Source organism: Phodopus roborovskii, unplaced genomic scaffold (assembly GCF_943737965.1).
Source record: "Phodopus roborovskii unplaced genomic scaffold, PHOROB, whole genome shotgun sequence".
Classification (NCBI taxonomy): domain Eukaryota; kingdom Metazoa; phylum Chordata; class Mammalia; order Rodentia; family Cricetidae; genus Phodopus; species Phodopus roborovskii.
In genome coordinates, this window is record NW_026126412.1 from 3,433,184 (window position 1) to 3,452,719 (window position 19,536).

A 19,536-nucleotide genomic window follows, 5' to 3' on the forward strand; every position below is an offset into this window, starting at 1 on the left:
GCTCCCTCTATTAAAGTATCTCTTTTCTTCCTCCCCCTCTCTGTCCTTCCCCCAATTGACCATCCCATTTCTTCATGTTTTCCTCCCCCTCCCTTTCCACTCTCCTCCTGCCCCCTTCAACCCTACTCCTCTCCCTCCCATCATGCTCCCAATTTTCTCAAGTGATCTTGTCTATTTCCCCTTCATAGGGGGATCCATGTGTGTCTCTCTTAGGTCACCGTAGCTTCTCTGGGGTTGTAGACTATAGACAGGTTATCCTTTGCTTTATGTCTAATATCCATTTATGAATGAGTACATGTCATGTTTGTCTCTCCAGGTCTGGGTTATCTCACTCAGGATGATTTTGTCTAGATCCATCCATTTGCCTGCAAATTTCAAGATGCCATTTTTTTTAATCACTGAGTAGTACTCCATTATGTAAATGTACCACATTTTCTTTATCCATTCTTTGGTTGAGGGGCATCTAGGTTGCTTCCAGGTTCTGCCTATTATGAATAATGCTGCTATGAACATAGTTGAGCAAATGTCCTTGTGATATGATTATATATCCTTTGGGTATATTCCCAAGAGTGGTATTCTTGGGTCTTGAGGTAGGTTGATTCCCAATTTTCTAAGAAACTGCCATACTGATTTCCAAAGTAGCTGTACAACTTTGCACTTCCAACAGCAATGGAGGAGTGTTCCACTTTCTCCACATCCTCTCTGGCATAAGCTAGCATCAGTGTTTTTGTTTTTGTTTATCTTAACCATTCTGACAGGTGTAAGATGGTGTCTCAGAGTTGTTTTGATTTGCATTTCCCTGGTGACTAAAGATGTTGAGCAATTTCTTAGTCTCTTTCAGCCATTTGAGATTCTTCTCTTGAGAATTCTCTGTTTAGATCTGTATGCTGGGAATATTTCTTAGGGGAAGGAAAGCAGAAAGAGAGATATAGCCAAGTTTTTAATATCCAAAACTGGGAGTTTGTGTAAACTGTGTCAAATCATTTCACCTTAGCCTGGGTTCTCTAGAAGCAAACTCTGCGGCAACAATTTGGTGCTGTTGATTCCCTGGTAGGTATATTCCCAGAAAGTATATGAGATGAAGAAGGAGCCCTGGCAAACAGCTCACAGTAATATGCTGCCAAGCTATCCACTGTTTTCTGTGTATCAGAGGCAGGCTGCTTAGGATGTGTATTACATTCATGGCCATACACAGCCAAGCAACATCAGATCATAGTTTGAAACAGTCTGTCAGGGTGATGGAGGTATCAGAAATTATATTTCCACTCTCTGTTGCACTGACCAAAATCCACTCCACAGGAGACCAACCTCTTCAGTGTTTCATGGGGCTCCATTGACAGGTTCTGAGAGCAACATTGTATCCCACAGTGTGGCTCTGCATCCAAATTCAGAAGTAGCTTTAGAATCCAGAAAGTCCAGGTGTATGGAAGTGAGTGGTGGCCAAGGAGAAGACCCAGTTCATTTGGGCAAGCAAAAGATTTGTAGGAAGCAAAAGACAAGTAGGAAGAAGAGCTGTGAGGACTCAGGTACAATAACTGATCAAGGTAGATATGTGAGGAGTGGCCCTTTGGAGGCACAACTCAAAGTGAAATCTTAGTGAAAGCTAATGGCTGAGCCCCAGGAGATCAATGCTCCTGGAGAATCTATGGAAGTGATTAAGATATTTTAAATAAGTATAAGTTTTAAGCCATACACACAGATGCCTGCTTGAAAACTCGGGTAAAGTGAGTTATCTTTGAGACAGAGGAAGGAAGGTCCACAGTACCTTCTCTCAACATCCTCCATGCTGACATTGGAAGCACAGTGTGCTTGCCATATAATGAAAGTAAATTATTTGGATTTCTTCTTAAATAGCCATTCAAGGGTCTTTGGCTTTGTGTTGTTTTTTTTAAGGTGAATAAGTAATAATATTTCATTACCTTTAAGATAAACTTGTTCTTTTAGGGTTTTAGTTTATAGAACTGCAAAGAAAGACACACTTGTAAACATGGATAGAGTTATCTCAAATTGTGAGATTGGGGATTCTGAAAACTCGGAGTTAATCTAGAGAAATTAGCTCATAACTGCTGATGAGAAAAATGAAATTCAAGAGGGAAAGTTGTCTTGGGAAAGGTCATACAACTAATTAGTAGGAACAGAGTCCTGGAACTAAGAAAATGACTCTGGGCTTTTCATCTCTGTCAAATATTTTTGGAGTTCATGAATTTACATTACTGCTTTATAAAAAAAAATAATTTTGTGTTTTCATTTTTGAAAAGCATCCTTTATGCCTAGGTCCCCTGGATAATCACTTACTTCCATAGATCATCTAGGATGAATTCTTCCCTTGTGGGGGGTATACAGTCTAGAAGAGTCACATACAAGCACTTTATCCCACATCAATTAGTAGACTATATTCACAGGGCAGTAGACTATGCCACAAGGGTTCTGTGTTTGTACATATTTGTTCAAAAACTGAAAGAGAATAGAAAACTCATTTTCTACACCTGATCCCAGTAGTCATTTGATTTGATACGCAGCAATAAAGTTGTGATACAAACTTTATCTTCAAGTTAACAAGACAGTTTGGCTAAGTCATACCAAAATTGACATTTATAGCAGCATCATATTCCTGAGCAGAATTTTAGATAAAGAAGATGTCTGAGTAACCATGGTGAAAACCTCCCATCTTTTAACATTTAACACGCCCATATCCAGCATATTATTGTTTTCTATATTAAAACTAGAACAGTCAAAATGCTGAAGCCATATACATGGTTCTTCTGTGATCATATTCAATGCTGAAGTTTCAGTTGATGAAGATAAAATATTTCTATAAATGTATCTTGTTTAAATTTTACGAGTTTCATAGTCTTTCTTTCTTTTTATTTTTTCTTTTCTTGTTTTGTTTTTCAAGAGAGGGTTTCTCTGAGTAACAATCCTAGTTGTCCTAGAACTCGCTTTGTAGACCAGGCTATCCTCAAACTCACTGAGATCCTCCTGCCTCTGCCTCCAAGGTGCTGGTATAAAAGGTGTGTGCCACCATCATCCAGCAGTGGCTTTTAAATTTTAATTTGTGCAATGTACTTGTCTTATAAGAACAAGCATAGCTTTCTTCCCTAACTTATGTCTAGTTTAAAAATATTGAAATAAAAACAACACAGTTCTATATGTAACAAATGTCTGGATGTCTCTGAGGGTTACTGCTAACTGCACACTTTCCTCCAAGAATGCCATTACTCAGCAACAGACTTAGAGAGAATGTTTGGCTCTTCCATTTCAGAGGCCCAGGTACTGGCTCTGGTCATTGACTCTGTGTGTGTGTTCATTTACATCATGTGACTTCCCTGCCAGTCAGTTTTTCATTGGCAAGACATCCAAATGCTTAATACCTATTGGAATAGAGTAATTAAGTAAAACATGTCAGCTACTTACCTGCAGGCAGAGTTCACTAATTCAGGGAATATGTGTTCTGTATTCAAAATTATTATATTTAGAATCAAACTTTTATGTGGCCCAACACATAACCACATGTATATGCATGAGTTCTCTCTCACACACACACAGACACACAGACACACACACACACAATAAATCTATGGGTGTGTTTCCTTCTTAAAGTTGCCAGTTTACAATTTCTAGAGGAAGTAACCTTGAGCACACTTTCTTCAACCCTGATGATGCCTGTAATGACTCTGAAGGAAAGGAAGCCAAATCATCTGCACAGCCTATGCAAAGTGGTCATGAGTTTGGAAGGGAAATGTCCAGAAGGCTTCAGTGTATCCAGTGCTTTTCTGGATATGGCAAGGCTGTATCCTATGAAGGACTAAGGGAAGGAAGGGTCTGGGAAGTGCATGATCAAACTAAGCTGGGGGTGGGATGGGGAACAAAAAGAAACAAAGTGAATGAAAGACCCTTGTTGGTCCCAGCTGTACCCTGTTAACATTCTGTCTGGATCACAATCCCTACTCAGTCATCTAGTGTTCTGCTCCTAACCATAACCAGAGAGTTGTTCACATTCAGTAAGGCCAGGCACTGTACTATAGAGCTGGTGAAGTCTCTAAAATCATTTTCATCTTCCTCCCTTCATTAGCTATTACATTTGAGTAATTCAGTTTACTCTAGATGTTATTGAAAACTCAATTCTAATTATAATTGGAATATTAGATAAAGCATTTGATATTGTGTGGGCTTTTTTTACATTTAAGGAGAATAAGTGATAGTATTTTTATTAGAATGTTATATTAATGGAGTCTTGTGAGGGTTCTGGTATCTAGTCTAGCATTTGGAAGGCATATTTCAGAATTGTACAGACTAATTTCTAGCACTCTTAATGATAGAATTTAGCACTTACCCTGTGTCTAGTCATAGACAGTGTTAATGCTGTGGACAAAATAAAAGTAAAAGACAGTCTTCAATTCAGTTTGTAAAAATCGCATAAGAAAGATTTTGAATTCAGTATAGTCTATGAAGACTTACCTCATTATGAAACCCTGGGAGGATACATTTAGAATTAGTGAGTGTGCTATAAGTATAATTTTTAAAATGTAAAACCTAACCTCTCCATAGTCAATGTTCTATTCGATGACATTTATGAATAGGGAGGAGGTATCACATAATGGCAAAAGTGGCATAGAAACTCAGGCTTTTGGTCTGCGAAATTCCACCAATTCATGAACATGCTATCAGAGGATATAATGATTCAACATCACCTGATGTTGTATCTTACAGGAAATAAGCAATTAAAAGTTCTGTGATAGCCAGAGCCTGAGTTTTGTAAAGAAAGGCGGTTGATCTTCTTCCACTTTCCAAGGTGGTATTTCTATTGCTTTATCTCTCACAGGGCTCTGACAAACCCGTGTCTGTTTGATGTGGTAAAATTGCCACTTGCTAATTCAAAACATTTGTTTCTAGGTGCCAGGTTGACCTGTCGTCCCTCAGTAGGGAGCAAACGCACAAGCTGGAGTTACAGCTGGAGGAGGGTGAAGGCCACCTGGTCCTGCTTGTCACTCTGACAGCCTCGGCCACAGTCAGTATCTCCGACCTCTCTGTCCACTCCCTGGAGGACCAGAAGGAGCGGGGGGAAATATTAAAGAGATATGTACGTATGCAAAGAGCTTCCTCCCAGCCCATGTGTGACTAGATGAGGTTGCACACAAGGTGCCCAGAAAGACAAGTGGTTTTCCAAGGGAGGTGTTTGAGGAGCAGAGGGTGGGCCCATGTAGATGCCATGCATTGCCTGCTGATGTAGCTTGGTCATCTCCATAACCCATTTCAGAGTACATTCTGGATTCTAAGGTTCTGCCTTGTGATCTTTATCATATTGAGAATCTTTCCTTAAAGGAACTCACATTTACACATCCCTTTATTATTGATCCCTGGCCCTGTGTAACTTCAAGCAAGACTTGAAATCTAAAATGAGGTTATTGGCACAGTGAGAAGCTGGGAATTAGAGGATATCCACAGCGTGAAGTTTACTGCTCAGAAAAGCCTGACTGCATTTGGTCAGTATGAAAGTCACCGTGAAATGCTATCAAAAGGTAGCCCTCTTCATTTCGATTGAATTGGAGTGTGAGAGTGAAATGGAGTGCCAATAAATAATTGCCCTTCTCAAATTTTATGTCCTCTAAATAGTCAAATCTTTCAATCTCCCAGCAACTTTCTGGGTGCATTTCCCACCATGTAGTTGTCTTGAATCAACAGAGAGGGGAGCTCTTGCTCCACCATTGTCTCTCAGTGGAGGCTTGGAAAAGTAAATGCCTTGTACCCATGAAGCTAGGGGAAGGCTTTTCCACTTCAAATCACAAAGCTTGTATTGTACAATGCTGCCAGGTGTTTAGACGGCTCCTCTAGACACTCAGCCATGAAACCAAGCTCTGACTAACAAAGAATGGCTTTTTAAAAACTATTCCTATTTGCTGACTGACATCCTTTCAATAACTGAATTTAATAAAGACGTACCTTATCAGGTTGTGCAGCTGACATGAAGTGCCCGTATGAATGCTCTACAATATTCTTCAAACAGATTAGCAGGATGTGCGCCTCAGCAAATCTATTCTGGCTATCTGCACTGAATCAGCTGTCTGCTAATGCTTGTACAACTCATCCACCAACAGTATTATCATAACAGTTTAATAGAGGTGACTTAGCAAGGCTAAACAATGTATATTAAAAAAAACACCTAAGAGCCTAAGTTACTGTATAGTATCTTCTAATATTTATTGCAATTATGAAAATTATTTTACGTTTTGCTATTTCACCAAAAATACATTCTCTAGTTACTGGAAATGAGCTTTCTGAATTAAAACTACCATAAAGGAATTAATTGGTATATTAACATGAAAATTCATCTGGGCATTAATATTCTGTACTTACTGGATCACTATTTTAATACTATCCCATGTATAAAGATGATACTGCTCTCTATATAATTAGAAGTAATCTACCTGTTTTTTATTGATTTTTTTGTTATTGTTGAACGGAGTCCCTTTAATCAGCTATTTCCATTCAGAGTGTGAATGTTTGTTTTCCATCTTTTCCAAAATGATAGCTATTTCAATGAAATGTAAAATGTTATGTTTGGCATCTCAGCTAATTCTCAGGTTATATTCTGCCCAATGCATTAAAAGGTAAATCTTGTTTAAAATATGCTTCTTTGTAACCCAGAATTTCAGGCAGACACTGGTCTCCCTCTCCCTCTTGAGACACACTTGCTAAGAAGAATCCATAGCACAGAATAGTGCATGTGCTACATTAGGGTTAACTCACAACAGTACAAGGACAAAGAGCAACATCTTGGCAGATGTATAAAATACACTAAGTATTTTATACTTGTATATCATGAAATGAATGAATTTTGTATGATATCTAATATACCTCTTGTTTTGATGAAACATGTAAAGGAGATTACTGTTCAGCAAATTATTTCTGTGTTTTCCTTTAAAAATGCACGTGTGTGTGTGTGTGTGTGTGTGTGTGTGTGTGTGTGTGTGTATTTAAGGTGGAGGTAAACTTAAGAATTTGATTTGGTTTTGATTTTGTGCTGGTCAGGGTAGGGAAGTAATAAATTGTCCCACTCTGATATGAAACAGCCCTAGAGAATCTTGTCATTGCTCAGCACTGAGACCCCACAAATTAAACAGATATTCCTGAGTGAGCTACTATTTGATCACCACATTCTGAAAAGTTGGCTAATTCCATTTTCCTGTTCTTTTCTTCTTTGGAGGAGGGGGGAGAAAAGGGAAGGTCAGTAGGGGCTGGTAGTAATGGGTAAGAGTCCAAGAGCTGCTGTTTGACCTTTTCAGAACGGGTTTGCTGAACCCCTGCTCCTCCTTGTCACAGTTTAAAAACCAGAGGAGCTAGTTTAGAGAAGAAGTTGTTAGCATTCCATTTTTATTATGACATTTCACAGTCATCTGATTTAATGTCCCTTGACCGGATTGTCCACCGTGAGACGATGGGCTTGAAATGTTATTTAGAGCGTTGATAAAAGGTGAGCGGTTCTAAGATGACAGCAAGTCATAAGGCTGGTGGTGTGACATTAATTTTCTCCATAACAGAGATGGAATAAGACGTCATGGTGACAAGCTGTCAATCAGTTCTGGCCCCTCAGAGCATCTCCGTACCATAGGATGGGGTATTGCCTCTCCCGTAATAGAGCTGAACCGCGATGCTCTCTCTGACAGCTGCTGCAGCCATAGAGAAAATATATTATACAGCCTTTCATTAAAAAAATAAAGAGGAGTCCTCTCTGGAGCATTTCAATCTCTTCCCATCTACTGAGGGCTGAAAGGATTCTCGGCAAATCATGGATTCCTCTGCTATGGAAATTTCTGCCTTCAAAAGCCATCCAGGTTTTGAGGCCTTCTAAAATAACCGTAAATAACAACATGGGAACACTCCTTGATACAGCTTTTCATAAAATTACAGTTTTAAACTGGTATTTATTTGCTTTTACTTTGAGTTCTTATTATAATCTCTATGTCACTGGCCTGAACAGTAGAAATTCACAATAAATTGTCAAATGTCAAGTGACTTGGAGAGTGAAACCTTCAAACTATAATCACCCCTCCAAATGCGAAGCAGAGCTCCAGGACTGAAGCCCCCAAGACAGTGGGGCCGTGGCCGTTTGGTCAGCTTCCCAGAGCAAAATGTTCTGACTGATGATATTTGTTTTAGTCACAGTGAAACTTGGTTTGAATTACTCCTGAAAAAGGGAAAGTGCTGAACCTTTTTGATGAAAGCACCCCAGTCTTTGGGGAAGAATTCCTGCTGGGTTAATACATTCAGTGAGCTCTGAGGGAGTCCCTCCCCAACTGTTTCAGTACTGAAGGACACAGCACACCCAGAAGCCTCTGAACCACAGCATCGCTGCCTGAAGTCCCCACTGATAAACCTTTGATTTGTAGATTTAAAAAGAGAGACAAGTGCATTTTTACTAAATCTAATCAAATGGGCCTTTAACATGAATTTTGGTGATAAATAGTTGTTTATGATTAGAGATTAAGACGTAATCTTCCTTACTAAGCAGTGTTTTTACAAAGTCATGCTATAAGATTACACATGTATCTGTATTTATTCCTTTCAGTAAACCAAGGTCAAAGTTTCAATGTAAATAATGACTGGCCATCAAGGCTGATAAAGTTGGTATTGTAGAAGCTTTGGCTTGTGTATACCCTCCACTAGGAGATTGGTTTTAGTCTAGCAACATTTTGATAGATAACTTTTTATGCAGAAGCATATTAAAGTGTCTTGTCATGAAACATTTTAAAGATGGTGAGAAATTAAGTGTCTTTGGTTTACTCTATAGAAGCAGTGGCCTTACCATAAGAAAAACAATATGAAATATAAACAAAATGCATAACAATGCTACAGAGTTTTGTTTTCTTTACAGACTCATTAGATCTTAGTTCATTATGTTGAATTTCTGCCGTTAGTTACTTCAGTACTTAATAAGACATCACAATCATTTTTTTTATTTTATCATCATGCTTTTCTATCAAAAACTCCACAGTTCTATACATTATAGCAAATACAAATATAAAATTAAGAAAAATTTCTCACCACCTTTGAGTTTATTTTGTTAATTTGATTTGTTTTTTAAAATATCTCCCTTATAATTTTTATAAAACTGTACATGTCTTTGAATGAACTATTAGCAAAGTCTTTAGATCATTTACCCCTTATCTAAGCACTAAGAATAAAATGGTAGAAAAATTGACTTTCTAAATAACTGTCCCTGCCTGAGGAGTGTTGCATAAACAGTCACATAGGAGTTAATATTACTCATTATCATCTTCAAAATATCATATTTACAAATGAAAGATTTGTGAAGTTCTTCAATGGAAGATGTTGAGTGAGGCCATCTTCTGAGTGTTACTTATCAATAGTAACGGTGGTATTTTTATTTCATAAAATCACCACTAGTTACGTGTGTGTGTGTGTGTGTGTGTGTGTGTGTGCTTGTGCATGCATGCACACATGTGCATGGATGTGCACGGATGTGTGCATACATTTGTGTGTATTTCTGATGTTGGAAGTATCATTTGTATTGGAAAAGAACAAATGGACTTTTGACCCCACAAAGGCATCCTAAGAAAAATTAAGTGTTTTCTAAGACTTCTTTAAGTCTTAGAAAATCTAAGACTTCTTTAGATTTCTTTTCCTAATGCCCATGTTTGGGTTTTCCAGAGTCCACTGAGGATATTTAACAACCTAAAAGATGTGGGATTTCTCCAGGTGAGAGTCATCAGGGCTGAAGGTTTGATGGCTGCTGATGTCACAGGTAGGAGCTGATGCAATCCCCTATTGTATAGATCAAAGGTGTGCCAAGTCTGCATAATGAAATAATCCAGCCCTGCATTTTATCTCAGCAGGTCATTGAAGTCATACATTTAAAAGGAAAGATTCAAAGTTGATCTCACAAAACAGATAATTTCCAGATGCCTACACAGTTCTATATTTTAAACAGGGTAATACACTAACAATAATAATAAAAACCAAAATAACTTCTGAATTATTGCTCTTCCAAAGTTTAATCAATGTAGTGGGATCAACATGTCCAGGTATTTTCATTTTGGCATATGGAAGCAACAGACAGTCATTTTCTATTACTTATCAGCAGCTCTGCACAAAATGTAAATACTTGTAAGTCAAACACTCGTGGAATATGTTGCCTCACTCACTGAAAAGTACAGCAATGATTACTATGCACTATTAGGTTCTGCTGTCATTCTCTAGTTACACAAGTTCTTCAGCATACTACAAAAATAATTATGTATCTAAACTGGGGGTATATATTACTTTCCATGCAGAATATTGGCATATAAAAACAACAAAATGAGTCAGTATGGCTGTTTATTCAACATATTAATAAATGAGATGATGGTGTTTATATCATCAAACTACAAAGTTAATTAATTATTTTGTTTGGAGCCATGACCATTCATTGGTCATTTAATTCCATAATGATTTGAGAGATGTTCATACCATCCATTGAGTTACCTATCTAAAATTGGATGGCAAGATAGGACTGACTTGCCAGGTCCATGGAAATCTCACCATGCTAAGAAACATCGGCTTATTATTTGTAGAAATAAGCATATCATTCTAAATGTTAAGCAAGATGGTACTGATGAGACTTATTTAAATAAAATACTATCTTTTTTAAATTTAATGGTCTGAAAATCACCGTGCTCTTCTTTAATTCATCCAGCATTATTGAGAACAGATTAAAAGATAATTCCCTTCAAAATTAAATAGCAGATGTTTGCTCCAAAATAGCAATATTTAAAATTTTCATATTTGTATATCACCAAATGAGTATAACATTTGGCAGATATAAAAATATTAGGGATTTATAATTTCTTTAAAAAGGTAATCATTAACTCATTCGTAACGAAAGACAGTAGCACTTTAAAATATAAGTATGGATACTTGAGAACAGTGGGACTAGGGGTAGCTGTAATCTTTCAGTGTGAGCTACCTCAGAACGTGGTGGTAAAAAAAAAATTGTGAATGGTGAGTTTATTCATTTTCTTTCTTAAGGACTTGGTTTCTTATATAGTTACCAGTGAATTAATCTGTGCACAATAATTTCTTTTGGAAAAATTCACATACCTGTTATTTCAAACACTTAGCTACCTGCCATTATTCAAGCTGAATGCAATTGTATAAGTTTGTCTCCTCTTGGAAAGAAGCTGTCATCGATTTTAAAACTTCATGAATATGCAGACTAGGTTAACCTACTTGGCCTGTATGCCACTATGGAAGTTAAAGTACATGTTCTTTCAAACTTGGAAAAAATAGAGATATTTCTCTCTTAATGGTTCTATGTAAATCAATGTGAATAACAATAGCCTTTCTGCTGGAGATTCAATGAGATATAATTTTTATTTGATAAAGTGAACATTAATTTGGGAATCCTGAATAACTGAATCTCAATTTTTCTCTTTAGTTTCATGGATATAAATCTAATGATTCCTCATTCTGTGCTGACCTTATAATCTAATGGGCTAGGGACTGAACAAGAGAGATGTTGAACTATTCAGGGCCAAGTGGATAATTTTGTCTTTGACCTTGCTCACCCTTGGACTATCTGTGGTTTTTATGACATTTGTGATGGTGGCAAAAAGTACAGGCCATGTGTTTAAGTCAGGAATATCCAAATATACTATTAATTTAAACAGTAATACTACTTATGAAAGTATAAATAATTTTTAGGACACAAATAGGTTCTTCATGTGACTGTCTTTTACTCATAGAACTTTGAAAAGTTGATGTCCATCTTAATGGTTAATGACAGTCAAGCGCTGCCTAATGTGCAGCAAAAGGGAAAAGACATACATCTAGAGTCGGTCCCAACCTGCCCGGTGCTGTGACCTGTCAATACACACAGTCCCTCATGTTGTGGTGACCCCAACAAATTATTTTTGTTACTACCTCATAACTGCAAGTTTGCTACTCTTATGAATTGTTATGTAAATGTTTTTGGAGACAGAAGCTTGCCAAAGGGGTTGTGACCTACAGGTTGAGAACCCCTGTTCTAGAAACTTGTAGCTGGATGAAGGAGATTTTAAAATCATGAGTAATTCTCTATGCTAAGCCAGGAATACTTTCTGACCCAGTCCAAATAAAGCTGTAGTTGGGAGATATTTGGCATCAGAATACTTCTTTTCTACAGAAATCTAACAAGACAAACTTAACACGACCAACTTTCATATATTTCTAAAATGCTTTTAATCTTTACAACATAAAGTCACATAATGTAAGCATGATTTTTAATTAATATTCCAACATTAAATGAGCTCAGGAGAGATTCTGTAACTTTTAAGTAGCCATCAATCTTACTGTAGTTACAAAGAATTTTTCCCTTTCAAAATGTAAAATTTTTCTTTTGTTACAACACATTCATTGAGAAACATTGTGATACTGTGTTAACTCTGTGTGAATAAAGAGCAATTGAAACTCTTTGAATGAGTGAGTATAAAGCACAAATTACTTTTTAATGAAACCCTCATTTCTTTCCCTTGCCACAAAAAGCCTCTAGCCTTGTTCTGCTGAACACTACTACAGTAGATCACTTCAGTTAAGCCCCTAATAAACTATTGATAGTCAAGGGTAGTTTTTTCTACAGTCTCAATAGGCCAGTGTTGGACAGTGCACTTCAAATCATTAAGGTTAATACAGATTTTAAAAAGAGATTAACTCTGGTAGTTAAGGCCTCAATTTACAACTCCCACACATATGCACACATTGGGCACAGCACAAGAGTGGATTGAAATTTCAGTCAAGTTGTGGACAGCCTTTCACAGCCTGAGAAAGTGTTTGAAGACTTGGTGCACTAAATTCTTCCAAGGGAAAAAGTTTGAGTAACTGAAAATTACTTCTAAGTAGAGCTTACTCACCTTTGACTACCCAATGAGAGGTTCCTGCTTCTCTGTGAGCTCAAAGTCAAAGGTAGACTCCTGTCCTGTTCTCTGGGAAAATTCTTTCCAACACAAAATCACATGTGCCCTAAAATTGGAAATTTTGTGAGAACAGAAAGGCCAACTGGGGAGTGGTGTGTGTGTGTGTGTGTGTGTGTGTGTGTGTGTGTGTGTGTGTGTATGTGTGTGTATGTGTGTGTGTGTTAGGAAATGAAATATTTCAGGTTTTGTCTTTTTCTTTCCCCTGCTTGTCCTTTAGTAGGGTTTAATTTCTGCTTGGAACAGAGCATTTCAAGTCTTCTGTATTGAGTGAGGCTTTCTCAGCAAGGTGCTTAAACCTGAGAGATGAGTTCTCTGGTTCCAAAAGACAGAAGGGACTGTTCCTCTTCCTCAGCCCCTCTTTCCATTCCCCTCCAGCGTGTGAGTCCTTCTCAGTGCTTTTCTCAACTTTCCCCTGGGTTGTGGTGGCTCCTAACTCCTCATCCTCATTTCCCCAGAGTTGCAGAGGTGTTTGTTCGTTTCTTGTTCTTCCCTTGAAGAGAAGGTCACAACCTCTCCAGGGAGACCAGCCCCTCAGAATAGCAGTACAGGAGAACTGGGAACCCTTCAAAAGAGGTGCTGCCTTGCCACTGTGTTAAAAAGTCCTCTTCCTGATGAACTGGCTTTGCAAATGAATGTGGTACCTCTTCAGGAAGCAAGCAGGAAAGAAGAGAAGGGGGATTTATGATTAATAGTCACTGAAATTGTCCCATTAAGTGAGCATTTCCCCCAAACTAAGCGATAAATAAGACTTGTAGCATGTCAGCCCCGTAGACTAGAAGCAACTAGTTATTAAAGAGAAATGTTTTCTGCACCCTTTATTTGCATAGACTTTTTCCATGCTTTCCTTTTGGAAAAAACTGTCTTCATTGTTGGAAAATATTTAAGTAACAAAACAGCAGAAAAAGACATGCTACAGTTTTATTTTTTTTTTCTTTTCCTATCAGCTTCTGTGATGAGAGTCTTATTATCTTACAAAATAACAGTGAGCAGCTCAGACTCATTAGCAGAGCTAAATTTAAGCCCCGTTTGACAGGCTGCCTAGAAAACATTTTGTTTTGCTGTCTATGGGCTTTAATTAAGATGTGTTCAATTTCAGTCCTCTTCAGTCTAGCCCCCACCCCCAACTTGCTGTGTCACAGACCGGCGATCAGACACTTTTAGATGGTCCGGCCCATGACTTTGACCTTCTGCACAGTCCTGCGTTCCCTGGGGAACCGTTCAACTCATGAGGTCTGATTTCACACTTCCAGGATGCCTCAGCGCTCTTAACAATGACAGGGAGACAAAGCCCTTTAGAGCAGGCCGCATGGGGACTTGTTTAAATTGGAAACCAGAGAGGAGTCAAGGAACAAGGTTAGGGGCTACAGAATAGTGCTTTTAATAAAGAGCTCACAGCTCTGGCTCGGCTCAAAGAGGTCTACCTCTGTACAATTAATTGAGCCATTTATCTGGAGCATCTTAGGCCTCTACTTTCTCACAGAATTGTGTGGTAAATATCAGCTAAGAAGCAAATGAGATATGCATGAAATGAATTTTAACACTTTGATTACTGTGCCTCCAGTCTTCATTAAAAGCAAATTTATTTGTATTTCTGACCTCATTATCAGTAGGCTGCCTGCATTTTTATTGGTCCTGTGATTTCCATCTTGAGTATGTCATGAAGATATATTTTATACAGAGATTGGGATTTATTATTCTTGATATTTTCCCTGAACATTATGGGTCTATTCAGAAAGAGAAAATGAAAAGGCAGCTGTAAAAAAGAAAGCAAGTTGGTTCCTGGAAAGGATCATAGAAAGTTGGAGAATACTAGCACACATGCATGTGTGTGTGTGTGTGTGTGTGTGTGTGTGTGTGTGATAATATATATATTCATTCTAGGCTGTCCCTAAATAATATACTGTTCTTACAAAATAACTTGTGGGTTCCTTTAGCAAATTGTAAAAAATGCAGAGTTATTGTATCAAATGGGTTTTTAACACCCTCTGTTCTATTGAAAGGTATGGTAAAGTTGTTTCTTCCATTTCTTCCATGGGATGGTAGCAGTTTGAATTGTAATAAAGGCATGTACCTATAGTTTTCATTATCATATGTAATAATACTGAGAGTATCCAATGAGCATAGTCTTACATTTTATGATCATTAGTTAAAATCTGTGATGGTAGAAGAGAAAATATATAGCCTTTAAAATGTACCTCATTCCACTAGACTGGATAAAACACTAGAGTAAGAAAATTTACAGCTAAAGGAGATACATGAAAACATTCCCAATATTTACTATCTTAAAATCTTAATATTGTATTTGTTGAAACAAAAGTAAATAGCAATGAAAAGTAAACTTTTCCCGAAGTATGCTATATTTCCATGATATAAGTTAATGCCTTCATTTGCTTTCTAATATATTACCAAAGATATTTTTAGAAGAATACTTTGACAAAAATTTTATTCAATTCATTTAAGCTTGGCATTTTGTCATGATAATATACCTGGTTTAGAAACCTTCTTACACACACACACACTCATGCATGGTAAATGCACTGGTACTATTAAAATCTTTGTTGAGAGTGATGCTAGGCAACTTGTCCTGCTTTCCCCCTTATGTCCCAGCCTATAAAACTGTCTTCCTTTAGTGAGTGCATTTAAAAAAAAAACACACTGTAATTGCAGAAATGGAAAGGTGTTTTTCTTTAAAAAGCCATTCTTATCAAATATATGTTAAAACATAAATGAAGGTCATAATTTAGAACAAATGCTGGTGAAGTCTGACTCTGAACCAATGTTTCAAATGGAATTACAGATTCATAGGCAGGTCACATGGTCAGGAGATTGCTCTCTGAAAGAATAGGTTTGATATGTTCTAGAGGTGAAGGACTATGGGCTGAGAAAGTGGTAGCCTCCTTATCAATAGGAAATGAGGGGGAGAGAAATACTATAAAATAATTAATCAGGTTCTGTGGATCCAACATTACAAAGAGATCCTTTGGGTAAAGAAATAGAGACTTGATGGTGTGGCTTGTAAAGCCAGGGTTCCCTCTGTGGTGAAGGCATTTTAAATTAAACTATTTATATTTTGTCAGACAAAGGCATAGTCATATACAATAGACATTCACTTCTTAGAATAATGGATAGAAGAAATACCGCCAAGAAGACCTGAATTCATGTAGGTTTCTGGGATGGGGGAGAGAGAACCATTTATTTACTATAGAAATATTTGGACTGTATAATCCTATAGTTAAAATCCTAAGTCAATGAGCAGCCAAGCCCAAGAGTCATTCAAGGATTGATATCAATGGGGTTAGCTAATAGGGGATCCACAACTCTGTCTTGGTTCACTCTGTTTATTTACTAAGAGCTTTGACAATATAATTGACTCCTTGCTTATCAAATATTCCAGGAGGGTAACTTGATTAATTTATATGAGACTAAAATGTATCATAAACATTTTATAGTCTCTTTCTCTCTCTCACTCTATATAGTGTGTATGTATATTTACAGACTGAAGTAATAGAATTTATTCAATAAAGTAAACATCAAAAATATAAATCTAAGGCCTTACATGGGTTAAAAATTGTGATGTTTTGCTTTAATGGGAGAAAATACTTTAGGTTTAGAGATGAGTTTAAGTTTTATAAAAGTGAATTATACATACATTAGTATTGTTATCATAACTGAAAGTCAAACGTTGAGAATTATACTTCATTGTCAAAGTTATTCATCAAGAACATTGAAAGACTGATTAGAATACATTTCAATTGAAATTATGTTTTAATCTTGGAATTTATAATGTTGTCAATTGAAAATAGATTCAGGATGCTACTACTACTACTACTACTACTACTACTACTACTACTACTATAATAACAATAATAATAACTAACATTTTTGAACCTCTGTCATGTAAGATATTACTTTGGATTTGGCACAGGGATTATCAAAATGAATCTCATAATAATATGATTAAAAACTATTGTTATCCCAGTTTTTGTAATTTAGAAAACTGAAAATTAGAATGACTTAAAGATTAGCTAATTCACGTACACGTGCACACATGCATTCACACACACACACACACACACACACACACACACACACACACACCAACTCATAAACAGAAGAGCAGCCACAGAGATCTGGATCCTTATTTTAAGGCCTCTTGATCAGTAACACTACAAAAGCAAGACACTGGAAGGATGCTTCTCTGTCCCAGGGAAGGTATAGAAAGGAGCTGGTAAAGGAATTAGTGGCTAAGATTCGTGTCCAAAGAGCCTTCTTCATTCTAGCAAATTGATTTTTTTAATTTAAAATGTATTTTTCATCCAATATATTCCAATTCCACCCAGATTCTCCCCATCCATCCAAATCTACATTCCCCCATCTCTCTTTCACCAGAAAACAAACAGGCACATAACATAATAATAATAACAATAAATTAATAGATAAACTACAAACAAACCTGAATAGGACAAAAGGAACAAACAGAAAAAAAAGGAGCAAAAGAAAAAGCACCAAGAAGCAAACTGAGAAAAACACATTCACATACATAGGAAACCTATAAAAATAAAACAAAATTTATAATGTATAAGGAAATTTAATCAGAAAGTAATTTAATTTAGAGCATTACATTAGTTATAGAATCTTTTTGGGCAGAGTACCTTAAGAACAGGTATTCTGTTCTCATTCTGCAGAGACTAGCATTGAGAAGTGGTTTCTCCTAACACACTGGCAACTTAAAAACAAATCATTAACAGCTTGTACAGCTCCTACCTGTTGTACAAGCATGTTGAACTCAACATGCTCACAGTTATCTGAAATCTGGTATCAAATCATTTATATGTACACCAGAACCAGATTCACACAACATAATCTCTCTCTGTCTCTCTCTCTCTCTCTCTCTCTCTCTCTCTCTCTCTCTCTCTCTCTCTCTCTCTCTCACACACACACACACACATACACACACACATCTCTAGCTGCAAGAGAGCCTGGGACTATTATTCTGAGCTTCATGGCCTCAGTGTAGTACAGGAAGAGAATCTGCAAGATTGGTAGAATGTATGCTTAGCCAGTCAGCCATGGTACCCAACCCAGGAGGTCAGCCTGTGCATCTTGCACCTTTATCTTGCACCTTTATCACATAGTGCCTGACAGAGGCCGTGCCCTGGTTTTATACCTACTATTTTACTTAAATTTTAAAATAGCTATGAAAGGAAAATTAAATATGAGTCACAGATAGGTAATTTTATTCTCAATATAAATAAACATTTTCCAAAAGTTACAATTATAAAACGAAGCAGAAATTCCAGTGAGGAAAACAAATTTCCCTATCATTTGGAACTATTGAGGCAGAGTCTGGATGGCCCCTTGATTGCCTGGATGAGATTTGAAGCTTTTCCTTAAGATGTCTTTCAAAACCATCAGATTCTGAGGTAGTAGTAACAGGGTGAATAGCAATCCCAAATGAGATATGAAATATAAGAATGGAAAACATCATTCTAACAGAGACATTACATCTGTGTTTCCTTTGATTGAGGGAGTTCCTTTAAAAATGTAAACTCCTAATACTATACTAAATTTGTAAGTCTAAGGGGGTTTTGCATTATAAAGGTCTAATTAATTTACTTCTAGAAAGTTAATCTGAATTTTTTTTTCAGGGGAGTCTCCTTAAATACTAGAGGTCCTAAAACATTTAGTAATGTTGCCACAAATAGAGTTTAATGTATCTTATAGATGAAATAACTTATTTGAATTTAAGCATCATGAATACTATGTTATATCAAAATGAATGTAAAATGAAGGTTTTCTATGTAATGTAGAACACTTGCAAGTGTTCATGCATAATTTTCTGTGGGCTTTCCTTATTTTATAGTTCTTCCTTTTCTTTTGTTCCCATTTCTCAATTCCAACTTCTGGAGTCTATCAAAATGGTTCATTTTAGAATTCAATAATACATCTAGCTCCATGAAATCCTATAATATTCTTGTGCATCTAGTTCTAGATTACAAGTGACACTTTAAAAAAGTTAAGGACAACATAATGTAGCTCTTGTTTTGATTGAAGTGTAGCCCAAGAATTTCTTGAAATCCTCAAGATGCTTTCAGAGAAGTACAAAGTCAAAATTATTTCCATAACAATGTTAATGTCACTCAGGTTTACATTACTTTCTCCCATAAGCACACAATACGAGTTATTAAAGTCTATATCAATGTTCAATCACTCTCATGTTTATGTCACATGTTTACCATCCTCAGTAACATATAATTAATGACCTCTCTTGGTCTTGTTCTATATTTATGAAATGGTAATTTTAAAGGTTATGCCATACAGTTAAAAGTTTTGAGATCTTCAATAATTTTGAAAAATTCCTATGGCCAAAATATATGAGAAATGTTACTGAAGGACCACAATTCTCAAATGAGAAAAAGGCAATACTGTCCCTTGAGTGTTCCTGTCATTTATAAGGAAACTTGGAAACAAATTTGGGAGAATACTTTGGTGTTTGGTAGCTTGAAGCTGAAAAGGCTAAATGCCCTACAAAGGACTAAGCATGCTGATATGGTGGATATTGTGCCATGCCTTACACCATGTTTACTTA

General features: G+C 36.7%; 1 protein-coding gene across 9 annotated transcripts in view; it reads left to right on the plus strand.

Annotated features, from left to right (window-relative positions):
- The window catches only part of Mctp1 (multiple C2 and transmembrane domain containing 1), a 528,156-nt gene that overhangs the window by 349,592 nt on the left and 159,028 nt on the right, over positions 1-19,536 (plus strand). For all 9 annotated transcript variants that reach the window (XM_051182781.1, XM_051182775.1, XM_051182776.1 and 6 more), the window contains 2 exons: positions 4,894-5,080; positions 9,670-9,763. In XM_051182781.1, coding sequence (XP_051038738.1) covers positions 4,894-5,080; positions 9,670-9,763 — 281 coding nt within the window. The remainder of the gene's footprint in view (positions 1-4,893; positions 5,081-9,669; positions 9,764-19,536) is intronic.